The sequence below is a fragment of the Salvelinus alpinus genome, chromosome 12 (genome assembly GCF_045679555.1).
Source record: "Salvelinus alpinus chromosome 12, SLU_Salpinus.1, whole genome shotgun sequence".
NCBI lineage: Eukaryota > Metazoa > Chordata > Actinopteri > Salmoniformes > Salmonidae > Salvelinus > Salvelinus alpinus.
Genome location: NC_092097.1, coordinates 57,638,261 through 57,654,888, shown reverse-complemented (window position 1 = coordinate 57,654,888; position 16,628 = coordinate 57,638,261). Strand labels below are relative to the sequence as shown.

The following is a 16,628-nucleotide window of genomic DNA, read 5'->3' as shown; positions in this document are numbered from 1 at the left end:
GATATGTGGTTGTCCCACCTAGCTATCTGTAGATGAATGTACTGACTATGACTGTGATATGTGGTTGTCCCACCCAGCTATCTGTAGATGAATGTACTGACTATGACTGTGATATGTGGTTGTCTCACCTAGCTATCTGCAGATGAATGTACTGACTATGACTGTGATATGTGGTTGTCCCACCTAGCTTTCTGAAGATGAATGTACTGACTATGACTGTGATATGTGGTTGTCCCACCTAGCTATCTGTAGATGAATGGACTGACTATGACTGTGATATGTGGTTGTCTCACCTAGCTATCTGAAGATGAATGTACTGACACCTGACTGTGATATGTGGTTGTCCCACCTAGCTATCTGTAGATGAATGTACTGACTATGACTGTGATATGTGGTTGTCCCACCTAGCTATCTGAAGATGAATGTACTGACTATGACTGTGATATGTGGTTGTCCCACCTAGCTATCTGAAGATGAATGTACGGACTATGACTGTGATATGTGGTTGTCTCACCTAGCTATCTGAAGATGAATTTACGGACTATGACTGTGATATGTGGTTGTCCCACCTAGTTATCTTAAGATGAATGTACGGACTATGACTGTGATATGTGGTTGTCTCACCTAGCTATCTGAAGATGAATTTACGGACTATGACTGTGATATGTGGTTGTCCCACCTAGCTATCAGAAGATGAATGTACTGACTATGACTGTGATATATGGTTGTCTCACCTAGTTATCTTAAGATGAATGTACTGACTATGACTGTGATATGTGGTTGTCCCACCTAGCTATCTGAAGATGAATGTACTGACTATGACTGTGATATGTGGTTGTCTCACCTAGCTATCTGCAGATGAATGTACTGACTATGACTGTGATATGTGGTTGTCCCACCTAGCTATCTGAAGATGAATGTACTGACTATGACTGTGATATGTGGTTGTCCCACCTAGCTATCTGTAGATGAATGGACTGACTATGACTGTGATATGTGGTTGTCTCACCTAGCTATCTGAAGATGAATGTACTGACTATGACTGTGATATGTGGTTGTCCCACCTAGCTATCTGAAGATGAATGTACGGACTATGACTGTGATATGTGGTTGTCCCACCTAGCTATCTGAAGATGAATGTACGGACTATGACTGTGATATGTGGTTGTCCCACCTAGCTATCTGAAGATGAATTTACGGACTATGACTGTGATATGTGGTTGTCCCACCTAGCTATCAGAAGATGAATGTACTGACTATGACTGTGATATGTGGTTGTCTCACCTAGTTATCTTAAGATGAATGTACTGACTATGACTGTGATATGTGGTTGTCCCACCTAGCTATCTGTAGATGAATGTGCTGACTATGACTGTGATATGTAGTTGTCTCACCTAGCTATCTGAAGATGAATGTACTGACTATGACTGTGATATGTGCTTGTCTCACCTAGCTATCTGAAGATGAATGTACTGACTATGACTGTGATATGTGGTTGTCTCACCTAGCTATCTGAAGATGAATGTACTGACTATGACTGTGATATGTGGTTGTCTCACCTAGCTATCTGGAGATGAATGTACTGACTATGACTGTGATATGTGGTTGTCCCACCTAGCTATCTGTAGATGAATGTACTGACTATGACTGTGATATGTGGTTGTCCCACCTAGCTATCTGTAGATGAATGTACTGACTATGACTGTGATATGTGGTTGTCCCACCTAGCTATCTGTAGATGAATGTACTGACTATGACTGTGATATGTGGTTGTCCCACCTAGCTATCTGTAGATGAATGTACTGACTATGACTGTGATATGTGGTTGTCCCACCTAGCTATCTGTAGATGAATGTACTGACTATGACTGTGATATGTGGTTGTCTCACCTAGCTATCTGAAGATGAATGTACTGACTATGACTGTGATATGTGGTTGTCCCACCTAGCTATCTGTAGATGAATGTACTGACTATGACTGTGATATGTGGTTGTCCCACCTAGCTATCTGTAGATGAATGTACTGACTATGACTGTGATATGTGGTTGTCCCACCTAGCTATCTGAAGATGAATGTACTGACTATGACTGTGATATGTGGTTGTCCCACCTAGCTATCTGTAGATGAATGGACTGACTATGACTGTGATATGTGGTTGTCTCACCTAGCTATCTGAAGATGAATGTACTGACACCTGACTGTGATATGTGGTTGTCCCACCTAGCTATCTGTAGATGAATGTACTGACTATGACTGTGATATGTGGTTGTCCCACCTAGCTATCTGAAGATGAATGTACGGACTATGACTGTGATATGTGGTTGTCCCACCTAGCTATCTGAAGATGAATGTACTGACTATGACTGTAATATGTGGTTGTCTCACCTAGCTATCTGAAGATGAATGTACTGACTATGACTGTGATATGTGGTTGTCTCACCTAGCTATCTGAAGATGAATGTACTGACTATGACTGTGATATGTGGTTGTCCCACCTAGCTATCTGAAGATGAATGTACTGACTATGACTGTGATATGTGGTTGTCTCACCTAGCTATCTGAAGATGAATGGACTGACTATGACTGTGATATGCGGTTGTCCCACCTAGCTATCTGAAGATGAATGTACTGACTATGACTGTGATATGTGGTTGTCTCACCTAGCTATCTGAAGATGAATGTACTGACTATGACTGTGATATGTGGTTGTCCCACCTAGCTATCTGTAGATGAATGTACTGACTATGACTGTGATATGTGGTTGTCTCACCTAGCTATCTGAAGATGAATGTACTGACTATGACTGTGATATGTGGTTGTCTCACCTAGCTATCTGAAGATGAATGTACTGACTATGACTGTGATATGTGGTTGTCCCACCTAGCTATCTGTAGATGAATGTACTGACTATGACTGTGATATGTGGTTGTCCCACCTAGCTATCTGAAGATGAATGTACTGACTATGACTGTGATATGTGGTTGTCCCACCTAGCTATCTGTAGATGAATGTACTGACTATGACTGTGATATGTGGTTGTCCCACCTAGCTATCTGTAGATGAATGTACTGACTATGACTGTGATATGTGGTTGTCCCACCTAGCTATCTGTAGATGAATGTACTGACTATGACTGTGATATGTGGTTGTCCCACCTAGCTACCTGTAGATGAATGTACTGACTATGACTGTGATATGTGGTTGTCCCACCCAGCTATCTGTAGATGAATGTACTGACTATGACTGTGATATGTGGTTGTCTCACCTAGCTATCTGCAGATGAATGTACTGACTATGACTGTGATATGTGGTTGTCCCACCTAGCTATCTGAAGATGAATGTACTGACTATGACTGTGATATGTGGTTGTCCCACCTAGCTATCTGTAGATGAATGGACTGACTATGACTGTGATATGTGGTTGTCTCACCTAGCTATCTGAAGATGAATGTACTGACACCTGACTGTGATATGTGGTTGTCCCACCTAGCTATCTGTAGATGAATGTACTGACTATGACTGTGATATGTGGTTGTCCCACCTAGCTATCTGAAGATGAATGTACGGACTATGACTGTGATATGTGGTTGTCCCACCTAGCTATCTGAAGATGAATGTACTGACTATGACTGTAATATGTGGTTGTCTCACCTAGCTATCTGAAGATGAATGTACTGACTATGACTGTGATATGTGGTTGTCTCACCTAGCTATCTGAAGATGAATGTACTGACTATGACTGTGATATGTGGTTGTCCCACCTAGCTATCTGAAGATGAATGTACTGACTATGACTGTGATATGTGGTTGTCCCACCTAGCTATCTGAAGATGAATGTACTGACTATGACTGTGATATGTGGTTGTCCCACCTAGCTATCTGAAGATGAATGTACTGACTATGACTGTGATATGTGGTTGTCTCACCTAGCTATCTGAAGATGAATGTACTGACTATGACTGTGATATGTGGTTGTCCCACCTAGCTATCTGTAGATGAATGTACTGACTATGACTGTGATATGTGGTTGTCTCACCTAGCTATCTGAAGATGAATGTACTGACTATGACTGTGATATGTGGTTGTCTCACCTAGCTATCTGAAGATGAATGTACTGACTATGACTGTGATATGTGGTTGTCCCACCTAGCTATCTGTAGATGAATGTACTGACTATGACTGTGATATGTGGTTGTCTCACCTAGCTATCTGAAGATGAATGTACTGACTATGACTGTGATATGTGGTTGTCTCACCTAGCTATCTGAAGATGAATGGACTGACTATGACTGTGATATGTGGTTGTCTCACCTAGCTATCTGAAGATGAATGTACTGACTATGACTGTGATATGTGGTTGTCCCACCTAGCTATCTGAAGATGAATGGACTGACTATGACTGTGATATGTGGTTGTCCCACCTAGCTATCTGAAGATGAACGTAAGTCGCTCTGAATATGAGCCTCTGCTAAATGACTAAAACGTAACGTTCTCAGGGAAACAATTGGAGAAAAGGCTTGTAATTGAACAATGTAAAAACCTAGCATCTTAAAATGTCTAAATAATTTGTAAAATTGTAAATTCTAGCCCCTGTGGTGCATTTGAATGGATGTTCTTCATTATTAATGATGAATTCATATGTTGTTATTAAGTCAAAGTGGCTTAAGTCTTGTAAGATGATAAGCAGGAGTTGTATCAATGGTAATTTTGGAGTATTAAGAAATTAGACGTGAAAGCAGACTCTACAATAGTCGTCCCCTTGCTAAATTTAGTGCTCACTCAAAATGATTTCATGTTTAAAAAAAATATTTCATTATTCAAAGGAAAGGTAATACGATGGGATCACCAATATATAATTCATATTAATTTATAATGTGTATTAAAAAAGGACAGGATTCCATTCTTCACATTGTAGAAGAATCCCAATGTTCAAGCATTGTGATGAAACTAAAATCTGTCATTTTTTAAATCCAAATGACATGTACCCAATAGGTGCACATTGTTGGATCTCATTTAGTACACTGTGCTTTTTAAGGTGAGAGATGCAGTTATTGTGTCAAGCGTTTACTATACCGTCCTCCGGTCTCAGTGTCATGCTATAATCTCCTTACTGATTTATAAAACACTGTATCTACCTACTTTCTGTAACACTATATCGAATAACATTTTAAATCTGATATGGTTGAAATAAAATAAGCTGTAAAAAATATATATATATATAAAATACAAATATTTCCCCCATAAAAAAAATTATACATGATGAAAAGCACAAGTTATAATCTATAGTTCTTTATTTACTTCTGCAGATAACATATACGGCAATCATGCTTTTTCATATAACACCATCTCACGGCATGTATTATATATTGTACATAGAATATTTTACATTAGGCCCATGAAACTGCTAGAAATATATAAAAGAAGATGATTCTTTGACTAGACAAGTGTATCTATTATTTAATTATTCTACTATTATTGTTATTGTCATCTATTTTTTTGTTGTTGTTGACATTTCAGAAAGATATATATAATATAAGATATGTGCTTTAGTTTCTGGAAAGAATCCTATTATTGCAGAAAACAGCAAATAATATCAGATTTATTTCAACATTTAGACAAAAAAAAACTCATATGGACATTCACAGTTACATGTATAACACAGTAGAGTTTTACAACATCATTTTAAGACAGAAAACTGCAGTATGGTAACTTTATACAAAATTAATGGGAACCTTATTCATTGCACATTTTAGTTGTATATTCTTTGCAGAGACTAAAATGACTCATTTAAACCAGATCCTTGTCATTTGTAGCTGCCAAGGAAACAAACTAGTTTTATCTTTATAGAAATACAACTTTGATAATTTGTGGAATTACTATATAAATCGGTCTATATATGTATATGTATATATGCAGTACCAGTCAAAATTTTGGACACACCTACTCATTTCAGTGTTTTTTCTTTATTTGTACTATTTTCTACATTGTAGAATAATAGTGAAGGCAGCAAAACTATTAAATAACACATATGGAATCATACAGTAACCAAAAAAGTGTTAAACAAATATATAAGTAGTCACCCTTTGCCTTGTCATTCTCTCAACCAGTTTCACCTGGAATGATTTTCCAACAGTCTTGAAGGAGTTCCCACATATACTGAGCACTTGTTGGCTTCTTTTCCTTCACTCTGCGGTCCAACTCATCCCAAATCATCTCAAATTGGTTACTACATGATTCCATTTGTGTTATTTCATCATTTTGATGTCTTCACTATTAATCTACGATGTAGAAAATAGTACAAATAAAGAAAAACCTTTGAATGAGTAGGTGTGTCCAAAGTTTTGATTGGTACTATATATATTTATTTATTGAAAAACAACTTGATAATTCATGTTTCCTTTTTCAAAGAAAATAAGAAAATAAAGTATAATTTCAGTAGTAATATTGGCCTATGGTTTCGGACCAGGTTAGGTTGTGGTCCATTTAGGTTGTGGTCCATCTATAACACTTCTCTTTCAGAACCTGACATTGGAAACCTGCACAGTCAGACTAGGACTAGAATGATTGACTAACGACAGACGACTGGCTATCATCTCAGTAGTTTCATCAGATAATTTGGTCACTTTTCACGACTGTTCCTGAGGTCTGGACTTAATGTGGGAAACAAGTTTGAAGTTAAACAGTATCTCTGGGTTGTTAGAAGCAGTCACTGCTCAAATGCTGCTTCTGTGATAATAACGGTGATAGTACTGTGTTATCTGCATTGACGGGATGGGAGGGATATGTCTCATGTCAATAGGTTGGTCATCTTTTTTATTTTTTATTATTAACATGCGTATGATTTTGGTCCATCTCACTCTTACATAGAACACATCCTACAAATGATTCAAAAAAAAAAAAAGTTATTGTTCTTTAGAAAAAAAAGATACAATTGTAACAGTCTCTGGTATGTAAATGTTAATCTGCATTTTGTAATAGTCGTACCGAATGGAATGATTTGAGATCCACACTGGCCTTTGTGCTTTTCAAAGGTTGCTCCGGAAAATAAGTAAGGGGTAAAATAGTGGTAAAAATGGCAGGGTCTTGGAAAACAGTGATAATATTATGTACATAGATATGGAGATTTGGCCTTTCAGGTTGCACTTTCCCATAATGGTCATTGCTTATAATTGGTCAATATTCAATTCCACTATGCATCTTTCATTTTGCATTTATTTGACTACTTACTGTAACACATTCCATTCTTTTTTCTATATTTCTTTTAAATACAAACATATGAATTATAATCTATATATAACCTTTTTACAATAATTTTTATTTTTAATAGATTAATTAAGTAAATATCTTGAATTAGCACGGTAGTGTTGAATCATATTGGGCTTCCAAAATTTAAATTATAATTCAAATGACAGTAATTTTCTAGGTAATAATTTCAGAAAGACTAAAAATGTTTTTGCATATGAAATAGAACCGTTGACAATAACATCAGGCGTGTCCTGTAACATAGCCTTCCTTCATTCTGATCTGGCTAGTTAATCTACTGTATCTTTCTTCCTTCTATTTTACTCTTTTCTTTTACAAAACATGAAAAAAAAAAAAAAAAAATGAAAACAAAAACAAAATTGTAATCAGGTTGGTCACATGTTTCCCCTGGAGGTAGGTGATAGGATATCAGACATCAAAGTCATTTTATTTTTTTTGCATCTCAAATAGAACACTTTTCCCAATGTAGTGCACTACTTTTGACCAGGGCCCATATGGAATAGTACCCTATATGAAACACTACCCATATTGGTCCTGGTCAAAAGTAGTGCACTACATAGGGAATTGTGTGCCATTTGAGACGAATCCCTTGGTTGCGTTTTCACCTTGATTACGTTGTTTTCTGCAGAGAGTTTGCCTCGGGGCATGGGTTTAGATGTAACAAGGTTTAGATGTAAGCCTCTTCAGTGGCTGGGGCCAGGTTCTCTGCTTCTGCTGCAGTCTGCTCAGGGCCGTTCTCCTGACGTTCTCCTTTCACCATCGTCGGGGGCTGGATCATTATCCGCAGACGCTGCAATGTGCAAGAGAACGATACATTCAAAATACGCCCGTTGTGCTGACATCTTTAGGCTTTCACATTGTTGGCGGTAAGTTACAACGTTACCATGCCATCTGCAGACGCTGCAAAGAAACGATATGTTTAAAAAATAATCTGTCTGCTTGATGACATCTGTAGCCCTTTCCTGCAGTCAAATTATCTAGTGGCCTCATGGGTGGAATGTTATTAATATTTTTCATAATTTAATAAGGAAAAAACATTATTTCAAAAAAGACGCAAAAACTCCGGTGTTTCTATGTCAAACGGTGTTGTTATATTTCAGTCTCCTGTGAGGTATATAAAGTGTAATATTGGGAGGCAAACTCAAAATTGAATACATTTCAACTCTGTATCTGACATGGTACAAGTATCTTCTTTTGTTTAGACACATAAACCATGTGTAGATTTGTTTACGACTACCCAGAAACACTCTGTGTGACCCTAATTTAGCCCACTGCGGTAAATTAAGCTTTCACATTGCTACCATTGAATATCTTGCTATTATGCTATACACTGTATCATGCACTAGATAGCTAGCTGTCTCAGTGTCTGCGAGAACCAACTTCCATCTGTTGCTTGACACATACTAATCAAGGAACTGATTGCTACAATTTAGGCAATCAAGACTCCACTGACTGACACAAAGGGGCTGACAGCTGCTCATCTCGTTGCAAGTGATGACTGCAGCGCTTCCATCCTTGACAACAACCGAAGCAACAATTACTGATCAGCCTTTCACTGCAAGCTGCAGCTGAACAGCGATCACGTGACTGACCGGCCTCATACTCCTCTCTAGGACCTTTTTCAACTGAAAATCTATGTCTATTTCTATGTCTATTTCTATGTCTATGCCTGTCTATGTCTCTGTTTATGTCTATTTCTCTCTGTCTATTTCTATGTCTATGTCTATTTCTCTATGTCGATTTCCCTGTCTATGTCGATTTCCCTGTCTATTTCTATGTCAATGTCTATTTCTCTGTGCCTATTTCTATATCTATGTCTAATTCTATGTCTATTTCTATGTCTATGTCTGTTTCTATGTCTACGTCTGTTTCTATGTCTTTTTCTCAATGTCTATTTGTCTATTTCTCTATGTCTATTTCTCTATGTCTATTTCTCTGTCTATTACCCTGTCTATATCTATTTCTATGTCTGTTTCTATGTCTTTTTCTATGTCTATTTCTGTCTGTTTCTATGTCTATTTCTGTCTATTTCTGTCTATTTCTATGTCTATTTCTATGTCTGTTTCTATGTCTGTTTCTATGTCTGTTTCTATGTCTATTTCTGTCTATTTCTATGTCTATTTCTATGTCTGTTTCTATGTCTGTTTCTATGTCTGTTTCTATGTCTGTTTCTATGTCTGTTTCTGTCTGTTTCTGTCTGTTTCTATGTCTATTTCTATGTCTGTTTCTATGTCTATTTCTGTCTATTTCGATGTCTATATCTATGTCTATTTCTCGATGTCTAATCTGTCTATTTCTACAGTGCATTCGGAAAGTATTCAGACCCCTTGGCTTTTTCCACATTTTGTCATGTTTCAGCCTTATTCTAAATGGATTAAATAATATATTCCCTCATCCATCTGCACACTATACCCCATAATGACAAAGCAAAAACTGGTATTTAGACATTTTTGTAAATGTATTAAGAATAAAAAACAGAAAGACTTTATTTATATAAGCATTCAGAACCTTTGCTATGTGACTCGAAATTGAGCTCAGGTGCATCCTGTTTCCATTTATCATCCTTGAGATGTTTCTACAACTTGATTGGAGTCCACCTTTGGTCAATTCAATTGATGGACATGATTTGGAAAGACACACACCTGTCTATATAAAGGTCCCACAGTTGACAGTGCATGTCAGAGCAACAACCAAACCATGAGGTCGAAGGAATTGTCAGTGAGAGCTATGAGACAGGATTGTGTCGAGGCACAGATCTGAGGAAGGGTACCAAAAAACAAGATTCTCTGGTCTGAAAATAGCTGTGCAGTGACGCTCACCGTCAAACCTGACAGAGCTTGAGAGGATCTGCAGAGAAGAATGGGAGAAACTCCCCCAAATCAGGTGTGCAAAGCTTGTAGCGTCATACCCAAGAAGACTCGTTGCTGCCAAAGGTGCTTCAACAAATTACTGAGTAGAGGGTCTGATTACTTATGTAAATGTGATATTTCATTATTTTATTTTTTATAAATGTTTAATAAATAGTAAACATTTCTAAAAACCTGTTTTTGCTTTGTCATTAGGGGGTATCTTTGGCAAGACCTGAAAACGTCTGTGTAACAATGATTAACAACCAAGAATTTTGAAAAGAACAATGGGCAGATGTTGTACAATCCAGGTGTGGAAAGCTCTTAGAGATTTACCCAGAAACACTCACAGCTGTAATCTCTGCCAAAGGTGTTTCTTTAAATTATTGACTCAGGGGTGTGAATACTTATGTAAATTAGATATTTCTGTATTTAATTTTCAATAAATGTGCTAACATTTCTAGACATGTTTGCCATTGTGGGGTATTGTGGGTAGATTTAGATATTTAATACATTGTGAATTCAAGCTGTAACCCAACAAAATGTGGAATAAATCAAGGGGTATGAATACTTTCTGAATGCACTGTATATGTCCAAGTCTAATGGCATGCTCAAGACATAACGCTCAAGCCATAATGGGCAACATTTGCTGTCCTCAAACTTGGCTTTTACCATGTCTGTGAGAAGGCGACGATTATTTATGCAGATTAAGATAAAAACAGTAAATCGCCAGCAGCAATATTCAAAACTTGTTTTGGATTAAGTGCCTTCCCATCTACTTAAATTACTACAAAATCCTACATCTTGGGAAGCAAGCCCCCAAACTCTGCTGCAGGCCATTGGTCCTTCGAGCCGGATCTCTTTATGAGACACATGATATGGCCACCCCATGACTCTGAATATACAGTATGTGAGCTCTTGTAATGCCAGGATAGTGGGTTCGATTCCCGGGAACACCCATACGAAATACAAAAAAAGTTGATTTGGAGGAAAGTGTCTCCTTTTTAAAACCTTTACTAATGACATAACTAACAGTTACATCACTTCCTGTTAAAGCCACTGGCTCTGAGTAAAGCCAGAGTTTCTATGTATGTGGATGACTCAACACTATACACGTCAGCTACTACAGCGACTGAAATGACTGCCATACTTAAAGAGCTGCAGTCAGTTTCAGAATGGGTGGCAAGAAATACATTTGTTCTAAATATTTCAAAAACTAAAAGCATTAAATTTGGGACATTCATTCACTAAACCCTAAACCTCAACTAAATCTTGTAATGATTAATGTGGAAATTGAGCAAACTGAGGTGACTAAACTGCTTGGAGTAACCCTGGATTGTAAACTGTCATGGTTGAAACATATTGATGCAGTAGTAGCTAAGATGGGGGAGAAGTCTGTCTATAATAAAGCACTGCTCTGCCTTAACAGCACTATCAACAAGGCAGGTCTGACAAGCTCTAGTTTTGTCACACCTGGACTACTGTTCAGTCGTGTGGTCAGGTGCCACGTAATACATAGAGCCATAACTCCATCAAGTAACTCATGCAAGCAGTACAATCAGATGTAAAAAAACAGATAAAAATACATCTTATAGAACAGCGGGGACTGTGAAGAGACACACACACAGGCATATGCATACACATTCTAACACACGCCCTCTACACACACATCAACTTGGATTTTGTATTGTAGATCTGTGGTAGTAGAGCAGTGCCCTGAGCTACTGCCTTGGCAGAAACTAATGAGGATCCATAATAAACCCCAGGAAGAGTAGCCGCTGCCTCGGCAGGAACTAATGAGGATCCATAATAAACCCCAGGAAGAGTAGCCGCTGCCTCGGCAGGAACTAATGAGGATCCATAATAAAACCCCAGGAAGAGTAGCCGCTGCCTTAGCAGAAACTAATGGGGATCCATAATAAACCCCAGGAAGAGTAGCTGCTGCCTTGGCAGGAACTAATGGGGATCCGTAATAAACCCCAGGAAGAGTAGCTGCTGCCTTGACAGGAACTAATGGGGCTCCATAATAAACCCCAGGAAGAGTAGCTACTGCCTTGGCAGGAACTAATGAGGATCCATAATAAACCCCAGGAAGAGTAGCTGCTGCCTTGGCAGGAACTAATGAGGTTCCATAATAAACCCCAGGAAGAGTAGCTGCTGCCTTGGCAGGAACTAATGGGGATCCATACTAAACCCCAGGAAGAGTAGCTACTGCCTTGGCAGGCACTAATGGGGATCCATAATAAACCCCAGGAAGAGTAGCTGCTGCCTTGGCAGGAACTAATGGGGATCATTAATAAACCCCAGGAAGAGTAGCTGCTGCCTTGGCAGGTACTAATGGGGATCCATAATAAATACAAATACAATATATATATATATATATGATGATGATTGGCAGCATCTGAGGAAGAAAGAAGAAGATGTCCATACCTCTTTGTAATCCCCCTTGAGGTTGAGGAACATATAGATCATGTATCCAGGTATCAGGAGCATGGAGGACAACGCCATGCACCAGCCCACTCCCTGGCCCCAGGCTGGGAACACGTAGTTGTTCATGGTGAGAGGAACCATCTGGACAGCACTGAACAGGAACACTCCCTGGAAGAGAAGACAGAAGAACAACCTGGTCACAAAACAATGGATGCCTTAGTGCTTTATTGTGTTTATTTGTCCTCTATATTGTTTATGTTTGTAATGCTGTATCCTCATACTTTTAATTATCTACTAAATTCAAATCAATCAATCGATCTGGTTACATCCCAGACACAACACCACGAAAATCGAGCTGTTTTTTTTCTATACGTCGGCAGGACAGAACGACAGCGTCGTGTAAACTCAAGTGGGGTGGTGTGTGTCTCTCTGTTAACAATAGCTGGTGCACGATCTCTAATATTTAAGGAAGTCTTGAAGTTCTCCTCGCCTGAGTAAGAATACCTCACGATAAGCTGTAGACCATACTATTTATGAAAAAGATTTATCTATAATATTCTTAGTTGTCTATTTACCACCACAAACCGATGCTGGCACTAAGACCGCGCTTGACGAGCTGTATTGGGTCATAAGCAAACAGGAAAATACTCACCGAGAGGCGGCGCTGTGATTTTAATGCAGGAAAACTGAAATCCGTTTTACCTCATTTCTACCAGGATGTCACCTGTGCAACTAGAGGCGAACAAAACTCTAGATTCCCTTTACTACACACACAGAGATGTATACAAAGCTCACCCTCCATTTCGCAAATCTAACTATATCCTAACTATATCCTCCAAGCACAAGATGAAGCGGATGCTAGGCTATAGGACTGTTTCACTAGCACAGAATGGAATGTGTTCCTGGAGGAGATTTACCACATCAGTCACCGGATTCATAAATAAGTGCATCGACGACGTTGTTCCCACAGTGACCGTACGTACATTTCCCAACCAGAAGCCATGGATTACAGGCAACATCCGCACTGAGCTAAAGGGTAGAGCTTCCTCTTACAAGGAGCGGGACACTAATCCGGACGCTTATAAGAAATCCTGCTTCACCCTCCGAGGAACCATCAAAACAGGCAAAGCTTCAATAAAGGACGGCGATCGAATCCTACTACACCAGCTCTGATGCTCGTCGGATGTGGCAGGACTTGCAAACTATCACATATTACAAAAGGAAACTCAGCCTCGAATTGCCCAGTGAAAGGAGCCTACCAGACGAGCTAAATGCCTTGTATGCTCGCTTCGAGGCAAGCGACACAGAACCATGCATGAGAGCATCAGCTGTTCTTAACAACTGTGTGATGACGCTCTCCATAGCCGATGTGATTAAGAGGTTTTAACATTCACAAGACCGCAGAGCCAGACTGGTTACCAGCACGCATACTCAGAGCATGCGCAGACCAACTGGCAAGTGTCTTCACTGACATTTAAACCTGACCCAGTCTGTAAGACCTACATGTTTCAAGCAGACCACAATAATCCCTGTTCCCAAGAACGCTAAGATAATCTGTCTAAATGACTATCGCCCCGTAGCACTCACATCTGTAGCCATGAAATGTTTTTAAAGGTTGGTCATCACTCACATCAACTCCATCATCCCAGACACCCTGGACCCACTCCAATTCACATACCGCCCCAACAGATCCACAGATGACACAATCTCAATTGCACTCCACACTGCCCTTTCCCACCTGGACAAAAGGAAAACCTACTTGAGAATGCTGTTCAATGACTACAGCTCAGCGTTCAACACCATAGTGCCCACAAAGCTCATCACTAAGCTAAGGACCCTGGGACTGAACACCTCCCTCTGCAACTGGATCCTGGACTTTCTGACGGGCTGCCCCCAGGTGCTGAGGGTAGGCAACAACACATCCGACACGCTGACCCTCAACACTCAGGGGTGCGTGCTTAGCCCCCTCCTGTACTCCCTGTTCACCCATGACTGCGTGGCCAAGCAAGACTCCAACACCATCATTAAGTTTGCCAACGAGGGCCTCCCGGGTGGCGCAGTGGTCTAGAGCACTGCATCGCAGTGCTATGCTGCGCCACCAGAGTCTGGGTTCGCGCTCTGTCGCAGCCGGCCGCGACCGGGAGGTCCGTGGGGCGACGCACAATTGGCTTAGCGTCGTCCGGGTTAGGGAGGGTTTGGCCGGTAGGGATATCCTTGTCTCATCGCGCTCCAGCGACTCCTGTGGCGGGCCGGGCGCAGTGCGCGCTAACCGAGGGGGGCGGGTGCACGGTGTTTCCTCCGACACATTGGTGCGGCTGGCTTCCGGGTTGGAGGCGCGCTGTGTTAAGAAGCAGTGCGGCTTGGTTGGGTTGTGCTTCGGAGGACGCATGACTTTCGACCTTCGTCTCTCCCGAGCCCGTACGGGAGTTGTAGCGATGAGACAAGATAGTAATTACTAGCGATTGGATACCACGAAAATTGGGGAGAAAAGGGGATAAAAATTTAAAAAATTAAATAAAAAAAATGTTTGCCAACGACCCGACGGTGGTGGGCCTGATCACCAATGACGTGGACTACAGGAAAATGGGTCCGAATACGCCCCCATTCACATCAATAGGGCTGTAGTGGAGAAAGTCGGGAGCTTCAAGTTCCTCGGTGTCCACATCACTAAGGAACTATCATGGTCCAAACACACCAACACATTCGTGGAGAGGGCACAACAACGCCCCTTCCCCCTCAGGAGACTGAAAAGATTTGGCATGTGCCTTCAGATCCTCAAAAAAAGTTATACAGCTGCACCATCGAGAGCATCTTGACAGGCTGCATCACCGCCTCGTATGGCAACTGCTCGGCATCTGACTGTAAGTAGCTACAAAGGGCAGTGCGTACGGTCCAGTACATCACTGGGGCCAAGCTTCCTGCCATACAAGACATCTATACAAGGCGGTGTCAGAGGAAGGCCCTAAATATTGCCAAAGACTTCAGCCACCCAAGTCATAGACTGTTCTCTCTGCTACCACACAGCAAGCGGTACCAGAGCGCCAAGTCTAGGTCCAAAAGGCTCCTGAACAGCTTCTACCCCCAAGCCATTAGACTCCTGAACAGTTAATCAACTGGCCACCAGGACTATTAAAAGGCTCCTGAACAGCTTCTACCCCCAAGCCATTAGACTCCTGAACAGTTAATCAACTGGCCACCAGGACTATTAAAAGGCTCCTGAACAGCTTCTACCCCCAAGCCATTAGACTCCTGAACAGTTAATCAACTGGCCACCAGGACTATTAAAAGGCTCCTGAACAGCTTCTACCCCCAAGCCATTAGACTCCTGAACAGTTAATCAACTGGCCACCAGGACTATTAAAAGGCTCCTGAACAGCTTCTACCCCCAAGCCATTAGACTCCTGAACAGTTAATCAACTGGCCACCAGGACTATTAAAAGGCTCCTGAACAGCTTCAACTGGCCACCAGGACTATTTACATTGACCCTGCTTTATTTGCATTGGTTCTATCTACACTCACACATACTACACTGACACTTCAACACACTCACACATACTACACCGACACTTCAACACACACACACATACTACACTGACACTTCAACACACACACACATACACACTTTAATAGTCCCCTTCACATATGCTGCTGCTACTCTGTTTATTATCTATCCTGATTGCCTGGTCACTTTTACCCCTACCTACATGTACATATTACTGTATATAGCCTCATTACTACCTGGTACCCCTGCACATTGACTCAGTACTGGTAATCCTTGTATATAGCCTCATTACTACCTGGTACCCCTGCACATTGACTCAGTACAGGGTACTCCTTGTATATCGCCTCATTATTGTTATTTTATTGTGTTACTATTTCCTTTTTTTAATTTTGGTTATTTTTCTCACTTTTTAACTGTTAGTTAAGGCTTTGTAGGTAAGCATTTCACCGTAAAGTCTATACCTGTTGTATACGGCGCATGTGACAAATACAATTTGATTTGATTTGATTTGACCAAGGTTTCAGGAATATAGAGAGTTGTTAATGACAAAAATATGCTGTATAGTTTGGTCTTTATTTTTGGCATT

General features: G+C 40.4%; 1 protein-coding gene across 1 annotated transcript in view; it reads right to left on the bottom strand.

The window, feature by feature from the left end:
* Nucleotides 1-5,273: 5,273 nt before the first annotated feature.
* slc6a1b (solute carrier family 6 member 1b) overlaps nt 5,274-16,628 on the bottom strand; it is a 49,779-nt gene continuing 38,424 nt past the window's right edge. Inside the window, exons 14-15 of the mRNA XM_071336925.1 lie at nt 12,540-12,707; nt 5,274-8,053 (exon numbers count right to left, since the gene is read on the bottom strand). Coding sequence (XP_071193026.1) covers nt 7,931-8,053; nt 12,540-12,707 — 291 coding nt within the window. The 3' untranslated portion in view covers nt 5,274-7,930. The remainder of the gene's footprint in view (nt 8,054-12,539; nt 12,708-16,628) is intronic.